Here is a 13,381-nt window from a genome sequence, read left to right as displayed (position 1 = left end):
CACTAACGGGCAGCGGAAGACCCCGCGCGGGGCATCGACAACTGGGACCTCTTGACCAAATTTTTGGCCTGGCCAATTCCAGCACATTTTCATTCACAACAGCACTCGCCCAGCCAGGATTCTTGTCTTGGCCCGCCACCGGTCTGTTGAATCAAACTAGAATCTCCGTTGCTGCTCAGCGCAGGCCATAGATTCGCGATGGCTTCTTCTTCCACCGCCGAAGCCCCCGTCGCTGGCGATGCCTCGTCGCCGCCCGTCGCCATTGTCTGTGTTGGCATGGCAGGCAAGCTTCCTTTGCACCGCGTCCAGCTCTCGCGATTCTAACCCGTTCGTTCAGGATCCGGCAAGACGACCTTCATGCGCCGAATCAACGCCCATCTCCACGAGAAGCAGACTCCTCCGTACGTCATCAACCTCGACCCGGCCGTCATCTCCGTCCCCTTCGAGTCCAACATCGACATCCGCGATTCCGTCAACTACGAGGAGGTCATGAAGCAGTACAACCTCGGCCCCAACGGCGGCATCCTGACGTCGCTCAACCTCTTCGCTACAAAGGTCGACCAGATCGTCGGCCTGCTGGAGAAGCGCGCCAAGCCCGACCCCGAGAAGCCCGACCGCGCGCCCATCGACCGCATCTTGGTGGACACGCCCGGCCAGATTGAGGTTTTCGTGTGGTCTGCTTCCGGAACCATCTTGCTCGAGTCTCTCGCGTCCTCCTTCCCTACTGTCATCGCCTACATCATCGATACCCCCCGTACCTCGTCGACGTCGACCTTCATGTCCAACATGCTCTACGCCTGCTCCATCCTGTACAAGACCAAGCTGCCCATGATCCTTGTCTTCAACAAGACTGACGTCAAGGATGCCGCATTCGCCAAGGAGTGGATGACCGACTTTGAGGCTTTCCAGGCGGCCCTGCAGCGAGACGAGGATGCCGGCGATGGAGGCGGTGTGGAGGGTGGTGGCCATGGTGGCAGTGGATACATGGGCAGCTTGCTCAACTCGATGAGTCTGATGCTGGAGGAGTTCTATGCGCACCTCAGTGTCGTCGGTGTGAGCTCACGGCTCGGCACCGGTGTGGACGAGTTCTTCGAGGCCGTGGAGGAGAAGAAGCAGGAGTTCTTACGAGACTATCAACCCGAACTCGAGAGGAGGAGAGCGGAGCGAGAGAAGTCGAAGAAGGAGTCCCGAGAAAAAGAGTTGGACAAGATGATGAAGGGAATGTCAGTCGCCGGGCCGCAAGCACCACCCAAGGTGGACGACGACGACGACGTCGACGTTGTAAGCGACGATGACGATGAGGACTCGGATGAGGAAGCCATCAAGGAGAGCCTCCAGTCGAGATACCAGACCGCCCTAGGAGACAACGACGACTCCATCATGGCGGATGCGAGTTTCGCAAAGTACCTCCACTCGCAGAAATAAAGGCATTATCACATGGCAGCACAAGCGGCGTTTCCGGGGCACGAAGGAATATTTGCATCAAGTGGATGAACGGATGGTTAGTTTATTTGTAATTTAGATACCGAAGGCAACTTTGTCAAGAAAGAAAGAGTAATCGGACGGCGTGGATATCTCTTGTGCTTGTCGTTGATGTCGTTTCTTTGTCTTTCGCCGTGTTTTCATGCTGTATCCCAGACCCCGAAACTCCCTAAAGCCTCCAAACCAAAATCCCATCTGGACCTCGCCCCAGACCTCGATTACTCCGTTGATGATTCCCTCGTCGGTTGCCTATCGCCTATCGCGCCTCGAACTGGACCATGCTAGAAATCGAGACTAGTCAGCAACGCGATCCAAACCTAGGGCGCACCTCTGCGAAGGCGCGCCAGAGCCAGACAAACTCACCGCTTCGTGCGCTCCTTGTACAGCACACGGCCGGCGCAGTGCGGGCACGCGACAAGGGCGTCCTTGCCAAGGGTGACGCTGCCGCCGCAGTCGCCGCACAGGTAGCTCATGACGGCGCGGGACTCGTGGGCGTCGCGCGTGCCACCGCGCTGGGCTCCGGACGCGCCGGTAGGGACCTGGTACTCTTCGCGAGGCATAGTTGGATTTGCGGGATTGCGAGGGAAGGGCGTTGGGGTGGAAGACGGTTTTAGGCTGGCGATGGTGGCGGGTTGCGGAGGGTGGAAAAGAATGCTTGGTCATGGATGGCGGTGGGGGGAAATATTTCCGGCAGAATTTTAAAGGCGGTGAGGGCTGCGGTATAAGCCGGTGTGTGAGTGGCACAGTCACTTGCACCATCCAGGAGTGGAGGGCGAACTTGAGAAGCCAATCTCGCGTGGTATTGGGGATGATCCGTTTCGATTTGGGGTTATTGTGTGACCTATTTAGCTTATATGCAAGGAGGCTGAAGGAATCAATCCTTATAATTGCGTGCCATTTCTAACGAAAATGCCGAACGCTGGCTGCTTGGACGAGGCGCCACTAATAAATTTACATTAGCCCTGCACCCGACAGCGAGGTGCATGCTCCCATCCTCAAGACGCCCATCAATACCGCACCAACTCAATATAGTATCTTAGGAGAGAAATTTGTGTGAGAGGAATTTGTGGTGTTCGACGGCCTTTCTTTTTAATTTTTGTATTGCTCCGTCTAAAGAGGTAGGCCTTGAGCTTAACAATATCCCTCTGATTGTATCGTACACGGTACACGTCACTTAAATACATGTGTTAATTCAGCTGAGGCTTGGGTAAAGCGAGTAATATGTATATACAAAAAGTGATCTGCTAGAATTATTATACAAGTAAATTGAAGGATCCCTCCATGTATTTAAGACCCTGACATCCCATCTCCATTGCCTACATTACTCCACGGAGCTGGGAACGGCCCCGCAGTTGAAGCAACCGATGTCGTACAGTCGCTCTTGGTTAAGGCTCTGCGGCAACAGATCCTCGTAGAGTGGCGTCCCCGGTAAATCTTATGAGAATTGTCGGCATCGATGGTGAGCATGGTTCGATCCATAGTCTGCTTGCACCAGCCGGCGCCCTCGTGCCCTGAATTTATCCACCTCGTCAACTCTAGAAAGTCCGTCGGATCTCCTCGGTATTGCGGATGGTCCTGCAGGTAAAGCAGCTGAGATCAGAGAGGTACTCCCCGTCAAGACTCGCGGCCGACATGCCCGCCTCAGCGTGGGTTCCCCGCCAAATGGCGCAGTAATTGTCGTGGTCGAATGTGATCATGGTACAGCCGTTGGTGTCGTTGCACCAGGCGCCGCACTCGTTCCAGGTGAGGCCTTTCTGGCGGTCGATCCGGAAGGCCGGGTTCGTCAGGCGGTAGGTTCCGCTGCACACTTGGTCCCGTTGCAAAGTCATTCGCTTCTTTATCTGCACCTCGGAGCAGGTGGATTCCAAGATGGGGAGTGACCTGCAAGGGCTAGAGGCGACGCCCGAGATGGCCAGCGCGGCAGTGGCGAGGAGAGTGAGAAGGTTGGTGGAAAGCATCTTGAGATTGATGTTGTTCTTGGAAACGACTGTGGTGTGGAAACAATAAAGACTAATAGAGAAAGAAGAGTGAAAAGAAACCCAGAGTGCACTCTTGGTCTCCTTTATGGCTGGCTGAAATCATCAACAATCGCCCTAGGCCAATGCGCGAGCCAAATCAAGCACCAAGCTAGTTGAGACTATTGAACGCCGTCTTCTTTTTCGCAGCACCAACAGTGGTCTGGAAGAGTCTCTTACTACTACAAGCGAGTGGCTACCCCTGACTAGTAAAGCAAGGCTGAAAAACGGTCGAATGAGGCCGCTGGCCTGCGGTGACGCCGGAGTCTTTTATCCAGATGGTATGGTAAACAATGACCCCAGGCCGATGAGTGAGCTGAGAAAAGTGCCCGCTAGAAGGACTATCGCAGCGCCGTCGTCGCCTTTGGGCACTTAGCCGCTGTTAAGATAGCTTCTCTGGGAAGTCGGAAGGCCACTGTCCAACTCAGACTAGTGTAGTAGTCCTGAAGTGCGAAGATAGTGTAATTGAGAGGCACGTATTCGGGATAGACCTACTACATCAAATCTAAATCATCTCGATTGAGGTAGCATACATCTGCAAGACGAATTGCTGCCGGATCCCCCATGTTACACCAGCAGAGTCCCATCTCCGTCGACACTACGGCAGATCAGTATTGCCGCCGTTAGGGCAGAGGCAAGCAAACTACGTTGGACACCATCGTCTCACCGGAGCATAATTGTCTCTTGCTCGTGGCGCCGCCCCCATCGTAACTAGTACGCCGGGATGGCGGGCTTAATCGTGGCGGCCGTCTCAGCCCAGCGTTGGTGTCACTGATGGTGGAGGGCTGGCAAGCGGCGGCGCAATTGGCCCGGCCAATACATAAAGCCACATCAAACTAATTGAGGCTACCGAATAGTGAACGCCGTGGCTTTCAGAACAGTGCAGTGTCTTGCGTTGGTTGGTAAAGACATGCTGCCTACTATTGGCTGATGGCCACCCCGGCAGGTAGCATGGTTGATGAACTGGGGTCAATTCAGCATCATACCACCCGAACTCTTGGAAAGCTCAGCCATTCTTTTTAGAGCTGTCAACAACTAACAGCAGAATGATTTCACAATTTATCGTCTTTACAGTTCCAATTACGGTAAAATAAAAGCATCAATTCAACAGGGTATTTATTAATCCTCGCACCTCCCTCCGACACTCCTCATTGTTCCGTTATCTTCTTGATGATATCGCGAATCGCTGCGTAGACTTCGTCGGTTGATCCTGTCGCATCGACCTACGATTCGATAAGCATCATCCTCCAGTTTCCGTACTTGACGCTTACTTTGTGGAAGAAGTTCTTCGAAACGTGGTCCACCAACGCTTGTCTTGAGTTCTCGGTCGCCTCCAGGTTCTTCCTCTCTCCGGTACTGGCGTCATCTCCCTGTTTTAGGGCATCTTCACCCATCCCGGCTCGCTCCATCATCTTCTCGACGGGGTATTCAAGATATATTGTCGAATAGACATTCGAGATCTACCGTGTTAGGCTGGACCCGACATGGTCGGGTATACACACATACCTCAAGCTCAAAAGCCACAACTTGTCGAACGCACTGCGGGAATCCCCTGACCAGGATGCCCCTCCCCATGGACTGAGCCCCTTTGACCTTGCTCTTGATCAGCATCACAGCTAGCGACGGGGGAATGTTGGTAAAGCTGTCGATGGTTTCCTTGATGAACCTGCCGAAGATGGATCCTGGCCGGTTCTGTTCCTCTCGCAATAGCTCGTCGACGGAAACGTACTCCATGTCGAATTCTTTGGCAACGCGTTGCATTATCTCGTCCGGCGCCGATTCACCTACTCCAGGTTAAACATAGTCCAAGTAAGGGCAGCATATGTATTAACCAATCACGAAAATGGTGGGCGCCTTGGAACCGACCGTCTCGTCGAGGGCATCCCAGTCGTCGGCAGTAATCTCGTCCGCTTGTTTGGCCAACCAAGGATCTGTGATGCTCTCCCGCATAGCATCGAGGTCATCTGTACCACGAACGCCCAGCCCCCTCTTCCGTCGGATCACGGCTTGGTGCAGTGATTCGAACTTTCCAACCTGGCGGATGAGCTTAGCAACACGAGTTTCACCGTTCTGGTACTCGACCAAGGCTTCTGGGAGTCGCTCTGCCAAGGCCGGGCTGCTCTCCTTGAGGAGATAGGAGAGATGTTTGAGTCCGATTTCTTCCTCGACGGCGCCCTCTACCCCACGTTAGCTACCTACGTTAGACGCCAGAGCGCGCTGCGTTGGGGAGATTCGTTGACTTGCTGGGGTACTTATCATCGTCGGCGAGAGTCACTTCGCCAGCTGCGATGTGCCCCACGTCATGAACCATACACATCACAACAGCGTTCGCTTCCTCTTCGCCACTGAGCTATTGAGCCGATGAGCATCAGCTCTTGAGTTCAACCTGGTTAGGCTCACATCGGGATGCGCAAGGCAGACCAGCGCCATCTGGTACATCTGTTCGTAAAGGCTGTCGGACTCGGGGCTGGAGTACAGCGCCCATCTTGAATTCTTGAGAGCCCTGAGACTCTCAATAGCCTCGAGAAACGGAAAAGGCGACGGAAGCCGGTCCATCGCTTGACTCTGACGCCTGGACGAGGTTGAAGCCAAGAGCGGAGAACAGGAAAGGGTTCCTGAGGCTTCAACGAGAGGCAACGCGAGGCGTCTTTAGCTGAGGAACCACGCGTGAGAGGCCTCGTTGGACTGGGGGGGTCGTGGCATGACAAGGGTGGTGAGCCATATTGGGATCCTTCGGATAGACGACGCCCTAAACGATGCGATGCTTATGTAGCGGCCGTGGTGGGAGCTAAGGATTTCTCAGACGGTGAGCAGTGGCCGATGACGATGTATATGGTAACGGGGTTGGGCTTCTTTTCGTCCATTGGCTCGTGGAGAGGACTCTTTTTTCGAACCATTTAATTCGGAATAGAACAATTGCACACCACCAGATACCAGCAGCGCAAAGCTCACGAGCTCGTGGAGCTAGTAGTTTGAGCTTACGGAGCACCTCCTGGCCGCATGCTCACCTCATCAGCCACCCCCGGTTCGCCGTGGAGTTCTGAGGGTCGTCAGGGTTTCAGGGATCCCAGTGTGCAGTCTTATGCTGCAACACCTCCCCCGGTGGCTAGCAGGTAGGCGGGCTGGTTACATCGTGTACGTCAGAATTGGCAGTGCAACCCAAAATCGAAGCTGTTGGTGAACCGGGGCAGATTAAATCATGTGTCGTATCGTGAGCTATGCCGGAGACGCGCTCTTAAGCAAATTGCCTTACTGAGCGTTATTCGGTACAGGGGCACCTGGGAAGGCCGTTATCGCATTGAAATTACCCCACAACGGCATTCGCTGGAGAGAGCTTGGAGCGGCACCACTAACCGACGCCCCATTTACAGTGAGACCTCCGCTGCGTAGGCGCACGTCCAGCGACGTACAGGGCGCTCCTCTTGCGGCCTACCGCGTGCATGGGAGGGAACCTCGGTATCCCTGCGCTGTACCTCCCCCATATCGCAATACCGAATCGCGATGACAAGCGCGACGCCGAGGTCTGCACTCAACTCCAAAGAAATTTCTCAGCTCGGCATCGTCAACTCCGTCTTCTGCTTCAGCCAAGCTCGCATTCCCCCAGGCTCTCTCCCCCGCCTTCTCTCTCCTCCTTCTTCCATTTCCATCTCCTCGCATTCTCTCGTCCCCTGCCATGGCCGCCAACATGTTCGACGCCTCGCGCTCTCCGCCGACCTGCTCCTGTCCATTCTGCGCCATCGCCGACACCTACAAGCCTTACGACCCTCACAACCCCCCTGACCAATCGTCGTCGACCATCGATCCCGGGCTGTTGTCTCCTACGGCGTATGTCGTCTTGTCGACTCCCGATCTCGTCGCCTTCCTCGATATCCTCCCCCTTAGCCACGGCCACCTGTTGCTGTGCCCACGCGAACATCGCGAGAAGCTCACCGACGTAACCGCCGACGAGGCCGCGCACTTGGGCCGCTACCTCCGCATACTGTCCAAGGCCATGACGAGGGCCACCGGCGTCGAAGATTGGAACGTCGTCCAGAACAATGGCGCTGCCGCCGCCCAGGTCGTCCCTCACATGCATTTCCACATCATTCCTCGGCCGGAGATAAGGGCCAGCGGCCGCTACAGCGAGAGCTTTACAATGTTTGGGCGCGGGAGGCGCGAGGAACTGGATGATGATGAGGCTGTGCATATCGCGGAGGATGTACGGCAGAGTCTTGCCACCGTATTAAGGGAAGAGGAGGAGGAAGACATTGAGCTCAAGGCCAAACTATAACAGGAAGCGGGTTGTCCTCGAAGGTCGCTCACCAATAATCTCACTACCGAATCTGTGTGCACCTTGAGGATGCTTGGTCTTTTGGTAATATTTATTTTTTAATTTAGACACGTGCAATGTGGCCGTCTAACACGTTACTGTAAGTCTTCATCCTCCACCCAACTCCCTGCCTTCTATGGAATCAGTTACTCATCGTCTCCGAAAAAGACCTCGACACCAGTAGGCAAGAATGTGCCGTCGCACACCTTGAATCGATCCTTGATGCCGTCCAGGCCAGCGACCTCCTCCTCGGTCAGCTCCCAGCCATCAAGCTGTCGGTTGGCCTCAATGCGGGAGGGAGTGACACTCTTGGGGATGACACTCCAGCCCTTCTGCAGACCCCACATGAGCAGCACCTGCTGAGGCGACTTGCCCTTGCTCTCGGCAATCTTGAGCAGAGTCTCGTTCTTATACAGGGGCGAGTCGGTCGAGCCGAGGCATGAGTAGCCGGTGCTGTGGATACCCTTGGAGGTGTTGTACGCGACAAGCTTGGGAGAGGGTCTGCAGGGGTGCAGCTCGATCTGGTTGACCGCAGGGACGATCTGATGAATAAAGTCAGTCACTGTCGCCTCGAGTGAAGCAATGGGATTGCTTGTGGGCTACTTACCGTGGTGTCGGGGTGGTTGAGAAGCTCCTCGAGGTGGGTGATGCCAAAGTTTGACACACCAATGTTCTTGACCTTGCCGGTAGCGACCAGCTTCTGCAGCTCGTGCCAGGTCTTGATGTAGTTCCAATCCTCATAGTGCTTGGTGAGGTCATCAGGGTCGGTCGAGCTGGGCCAGTGCATGAGGTACAGGTCGACATAGTCAGTGTCGAGGTTCTTGAGACTCAGGTCAATGGCCTCGGGCACGCGCTTGTGCCAGGGGTTGTCGAGCTTGGTCGTGAGCCAGATCTTCTCGCGGGGGACACCGGAGGCCTTGATACCCTTGCCGACGTCCTTCTCATTCTGGTAGGCAAAGGCGGTATCGATGTGAGGGTATCCGGCGCGAAGGGCGGCCTCGACGGCCCCGGAGACCTCCTCGGGCGAAGACTGCCATGTTCCAAGACCCACGGCGGGGATCTTGGCGCCCGTGTTGAGGGTGAAGTTGCGGCTGGGTGGAATGTCAGCATTGGCTCATGAATAGAGGGGGAGGCCGAGAACTCATACCCGGTCCAGTTGGTAGCCATGATGCTATCTGTGTGCGATTACACTGGGAGGAGTCGGTTGAAGGGCGTGTTGGGAGGAGTCTCGCCTATGCCAAGTAGAAGAGAGAGGAAGACAGAACAGATAGAAATGTAGAATCCCCATCCCTCGCCCTCGTATTTCTACTTTCTCAAGAAAGACCCATCCCCCGCTTCCCCGTAGCCCTGGACGCGGCCACCCCCACCACCAGCACACCGACATCACCATCGGCGCGTTCGGCGATGGGAGCCTCAGATTGGTGCGCATCCTCAATTCCCCCACCGGCAAAGCAGGCCCCCAGAACTTGTTCGCTCGCGACGCTTTCAAGCGCACACCGGCGCCGCGGGGTTTGTTCTAGATCGCATTTGGTGGTGAGGTTATTTTACCAACGGCCTGGGAGTTCTCCGCGCGATGGTTTATCTAAGTTGCTCTTGTTTGCAACGCGGCATGTGCCAGCACTTTGTCGCAATCAGGCGAGGTCAAGCAAAAAATCAGTAAAAAATAGATCTTCTAAGCAGTAAAAAACATCACGATGCGCTGTACTCTTGGCCGGACTGACGTAGCGCATCAACACAGCCTTCGGATCGCAGCCGCAGAAGGGTTCCGTTATTGTGGGCGAAGCTGCTATAGCCGCTCGAATCAACCTACACGTTCGGATATCCACTGGCGCGAGAGAACCTACTAAGCTGGGTTAACCGGCGTATCTAGCCTTGGGAATGGAGCTCTTGGCTGGGGCCGAAGACTGTGCTTCTTTAAGCCGCACCAGTCATGATTGGCGACATGCGGCGCGTGTGAGGCTTGCGTATCATGTGTCTTGGAGATGCGAAGCCATCAGAGGAGCTGGATTTTAGACTTGAGAAAGTTGGGAATGAATCGACAGTTGACTAAAACACCTCATTCTCCTTCATCGTATTACCCAATTCCCCCTCATCTCAGACTACCCAATAATCAAGAACCGTCTATTTGTTTCTGTTTTCCTTGTCCATCTTCCATCTACACGGTCACGCTCATGACAACCTCCCTCCCCACCCACTTCCATCATACTGGCCCCTCCACCTCCCTTCTCCCTCCTTCACATCACACACCCTCCCAACCGCACCCTCAACTCCCTCCTCTCCCTCTCCAGCCGCGCCATGTCCCGCTCCAGAACCTGGATGCGCTCCGTAGCCAGGTCCAGCACCTCGGCCTTGCTCACGCGCCGCTCGCCGATGCCGTCGCGCCGCCCGCCGCCGATGACCGACGACCCGGGCGCCGGCAGCACCGACAGCAGCCGCTCGAAGTGCAGGTTCAGCCGCTTGCGGTACTGCTGCTCGACCTGGTTGTGCGCCGCCCGCGCCTTGACGTCCTCGACCGTCTCCGTGGGCCGCTGCGGGAGGATGTTGGGGCGCTTCTTGGGCGCGCGCGAGGCGGTGCGGAGCTGCGTGCGTGGGCGCTTCTTGGACTTGGCGGCCGAGGCTGAGCGCCTGCGCTTTCGCGGCTCTTCGTCCGAGGACCCGTCGTCGTCCTCCGGGGCCGAGTCCTGGGAGAGATCGTCTGCCGTGGGAGGAGTCAGCAGGAAGCTCGTCGGCGAGGCCTGAGTGGGCCATGCGCCGACGGAGCTGTACAGACCGGCGCTGGTGGCGCTGGTGAAGTCGTATCGATCTGAGAGGGCAGTTGACCCTCCATGTCCAAGTCGGAAGGGGAACAGGCCCTGGGAGACACCCCCGATGGGGTAGCTCACGGGGAGGAAGTCTCCGTACGGCTGGTCAAGGTAGGCAAAGTCTCCCATCGCGGACGGGAAGAGAGGCTGGTCAAGAAGTGGCGTCTCGGGAGAGTGCAGTGGTGTCTGTTGACGGGGCAGGTTAGCGGCTGTTTCTTCATCGACAACTCGAGGGACACTTACCGGCGAAGCCGCAACATACGGGCTCACGGCCAGTCCGGGGTACGACATGGCGGTTGGTTCGATGCCTCCAAGCCAGGGGTAGTCTCCCTGGACCTGTCCTTCTCCGGCTTCACTCAGCGGCGCCGCCTCGGCCGTCGCCTCAAGGTAGGTCGAGTCCATCATGTTAATCATCAAGTGTTATGCAAGAAAGCCATCAAGCATCGGAGGTCCGTCGTTGGACGCACTCATCACGCATCAAAGCCCTCGATAGTTGCTATTCCGCTCCCTATCCTTTTCGGCTCAAACGCAGTTCAGCAGTCGGCAGTGCTGTAGTCTTGAAACAGGGCGGTCCTCTCTGCGGGTCGAGAAGCCGAAAGCCATCACGGAGCGGTGCTTTCGTATGACGGTTGACGTTGTCGTGCTCCTTGTGTGCTAAGCGTGGGAGGGAACACGGACGGGTAACGAGAGAAGAAGACTTGTCCTCTGATCAGACCAACCCCCCGGCAGGCCAGGTCCCCTTTATATACCCTACGGGAATTTTTATTTCCTGTCCACAATTGCCAAGGTTCAAACTGGGGAACCAGCACGAGCGGGAGGGGGGGGCCAGCATAAAAGACATTGCCGTGGCCAGACGGGACAAAACAACTGGACAACTTGGGTGTGGGACGGGCAACAGGAACGACGAATGGCCATGGCATGGTCAGAGTCGCATTTCGCACTACAGCCATGGCGCCCCCGTAGCCGAGCCGGAGCCGTAGCCGGTGTGATTCATGGCAAAGGCCCAAGTCCAAGCCATCCCCAAGGTTACGAACTCGTAGCACCCCAAATGTCTCTGGGGGACCAATCCAAACGCCGATACCACGGCATCCTGACGCCCAGGGCCCATGGCCAAGCTTTCTTGGCGGCAGGCGTGGCCATTCAATTAGTAAATCCGGCCCCGCGGGTACCTAATAGCCACGTAAGAGCTTCCCCCTCTTGGGTGTTAATTTTCCGTTTGTCCTCGTGGATGGAAAAAAAGAAATAGAGGCTGGTGGAAACGGGTGAAAGACGTGTGCGATGCGGGTTTGACAGGAGAGCGGTGTGGCTTCTCGTTGGGCACGTTCAAAGTATACAACACTCGGCCTTTTACATCACCACAGCATAGGACGCCAAGCTACTGAGTCCAGGAGAACATCCGGTTGCGCACATGTGGCGTGAGCGAGCCCCGTCCCCAACTGCCAAAACCCAAGGGGTGGCAAAGGGTCTTGGCCTGCAGCAATCTTGACTAATGGGCTCTTCGGGGTTCTCTGGGGTTCCCCTCAAAGAGGGTTCTCGTTTGTAAGTGCATGGAGAAGATCGCCGATGGGCGGAAGGGGGGGGGGGGGGGATTTCTGGGGCCTTTTTTTGGGCCTTTTTTTGGGCCTGGGGTGTTGTGTTGGTTGGTATGTGATGTGTTGGACTTTTGCGTGCGTGCATACATACACATGAGAGATGCATTTTCACTATTGACTTTGCGTTATGATCTGCTATGACTTCAGATTCATTCCAGAGACTCAGGGATAAGGAATCGTCTGGAAACTGACGACAAGCTCCAAAGAGAAAGTCCTACAACGCGATGCCATGTACGGTGCAGACTGCAAAGTCCCATCTACTTCCAAGCCTCCCCTCCCATCCACATGCGACTTCAAGCCATGGCAAGCCGCCGTAGCCACCAACATCACCACATGCAGGCGTCTCTCCATCCGTCCGCTGGCGCAGCCGAGCCTCCAATGCCGACCGACAGCTCACATCCAACGTGCAAAAAAACCACACACCGGCCCTTGTCTCGGCATCCTGGATACGGAGCGGCCGGCCACCAACAAAACGCCAGTTGTGTGGGCCCATCCGCGGGGCGCCATCATCTCACCTTTTTTCAAGGTCGGCGGGCGAGAAGGTGACATTTTTCGTCGCAATTGGCATCGCCTGCAGCGGACGCCCGTTTCGTGGAGAGAAGAGACTACAACTGAATGCTTTCTGGGCCATGGCTGAAGTGCAAGGGGACGGAATGGGACACGCAGGGCTTGGCCGGCACCAGTTGCCGAGGTGACAAACCCGGAGCTGAGGCTGGCGAAAGACGAGGGCGCGATGAACCATACCGTCGGTACCATCGTCTACCTCCAAGATCCTCCGCCGTCCTGGACACATCGAGAAAGCCTCAACCCACAACCGCGTGCGCTTCCCCATGATCCATCAGCCCTACCCGCCGCCGTGGTAGGCAGGCCGTTGCGGAGGCACCGGGGGAACGTCAGCCCCCCAAAACGCGACGCGCGGGCCAATAGCGACACATGAGGCCCGCGCTGGATGACGGGGTCTCAACGTGGAATGCAGGGGTTATCATGAAGTCTGATTGCGGCTTTTTTATAGATCCCGGCGCTTTTGGATGATGGGCATCTGGCTTGGCCGAGGGGGGGTTACGGAGGTGAGGTAAGGTACTCGTGGGGAAGTGGGCTCGTCAGGTGTTTGCGTGAGATGCGGCTTCGATGCCGATGCGGCATTCAGATCAGAGATCGAGATCAGAGTGGGTAACCTGTGAT

General features: G+C 56.1%; 7 protein-coding genes across 7 annotated transcripts; 2 read left to right on the top strand and 5 right to left on the bottom strand.

Annotated features, from left to right (window-relative positions):
- The first annotated feature begins 50 nt into the window (after positions 1-50).
- On the top strand, positions 51-1,558 carry BGZ61DRAFT_508568 (uncharacterized protein). The gene is made up of 2 exons (XM_046251957.1): positions 51-283; positions 338-1,558. Exons 1-2 carry the CDS (start codon positions 199-201, stop codon positions 1,423-1,425), a joined length of 1,173 nt encoding a protein of 390 aa, XP_046100025.1. The 5' UTR covers positions 51-198; the 3' UTR covers positions 1,426-1,558.
- Positions 1,559-2,203, bottom strand: BGZ61DRAFT_458238 (uncharacterized protein). The gene is made up of 2 exons (XM_046246730.1): positions 1,846-2,203; positions 1,559-1,763 (listed from the first exon to the last, which is right to left on the bottom strand). The coding sequence occupies exons 1-2, from the start codon at positions 2,040-2,042 to the stop codon at positions 1,739-1,741; spliced, it is 222 nt and encodes a 73-aa protein (XP_046100024.1). The 5' UTR covers positions 2,043-2,203; the 3' UTR covers positions 1,559-1,738.
- Positions 2,204-2,678: 475 nt separating this feature from the next.
- On the bottom strand, positions 2,679-3,470 carry BGZ61DRAFT_458235 (uncharacterized protein). The gene has a single exon (XM_046246729.1). It carries the CDS (start codon positions 3,438-3,440, stop codon positions 3,018-3,020), a length of 423 nt encoding a protein of 140 aa, XP_046100023.1. The 5' UTR covers positions 3,441-3,470; the 3' UTR covers positions 2,679-3,017.
- Positions 3,471-4,594: 1,124 nt separating this feature from the next.
- On the bottom strand, positions 4,595-6,218 carry BGZ61DRAFT_99156 (adenylate kinase). Its single transcript, XM_046257309.1, has 6 exons — positions 5,898-6,218; positions 5,754-5,847; positions 5,330-5,683; positions 5,004-5,281; positions 4,769-4,957; positions 4,595-4,720 (listed from the first exon to the last, which is right to left on the bottom strand). The coding sequence occupies exons 1-6, from the start codon at positions 6,051-6,053 to the stop codon at positions 4,646-4,648; spliced, it is 1,146 nt and encodes a 381-aa protein (XP_046100022.1). The 5' UTR covers positions 6,054-6,218; the 3' UTR covers positions 4,595-4,645.
- Positions 6,219-7,182: 964 nt separating this feature from the next.
- Positions 7,183-7,767, top strand: BGZ61DRAFT_360823 (HIT-like domain-containing protein; the record flags this gene model as incomplete). The annotated part of the gene is made up of 1 exon (XM_046241208.1): positions 7,183-7,767. One exon carries the CDS (start codon positions 7,183-7,185, stop codon positions 7,765-7,767), a length of 585 nt encoding a protein of 194 aa, XP_046100021.1.
- Positions 7,768-7,817: 50 nt separating this feature from the next.
- Positions 7,818-9,108, bottom strand: BGZ61DRAFT_99138 (aldo/keto reductase). The gene is made up of 3 exons (XM_046257308.1): positions 8,954-9,108; positions 8,414-8,897; positions 7,818-8,348 (listed from the first exon to the last, which is right to left on the bottom strand). Exons 1-3 carry the CDS (start codon positions 8,971-8,973, stop codon positions 7,953-7,955), a joined length of 900 nt encoding a protein of 299 aa, XP_046100020.1. The 5' UTR covers positions 8,974-9,108; the 3' UTR covers positions 7,818-7,952.
- A 932-nt stretch (positions 9,109-10,040) lies between these two features.
- On the bottom strand, positions 10,041-11,009 carry BGZ61DRAFT_482016 (uncharacterized protein; the record flags this gene model as incomplete). Its single annotated transcript, XM_046249358.1, has 2 exons — positions 10,041-10,793; positions 10,851-11,009. 2 exons carry the CDS (start codon positions 11,007-11,009, stop codon positions 10,041-10,043), a joined length of 912 nt encoding a protein of 303 aa, XP_046100019.1.
- Between the last annotated feature and the right edge of the window lie 2,372 nt (positions 11,010-13,381).

This window comes from Ilyonectria robusta (genome assembly GCF_021365365.1).
Source record: "Ilyonectria robusta strain PMI_751 chromosome Unknown BGZ61scaffold_20, whole genome shotgun sequence".
NCBI classification, from domain to species: domain Eukaryota; kingdom Fungi; phylum Ascomycota; class Sordariomycetes; order Hypocreales; family Nectriaceae; genus Ilyonectria; species Ilyonectria robusta.
This window is presented reverse-complemented; position numbering and strand designations above follow the sequence as displayed.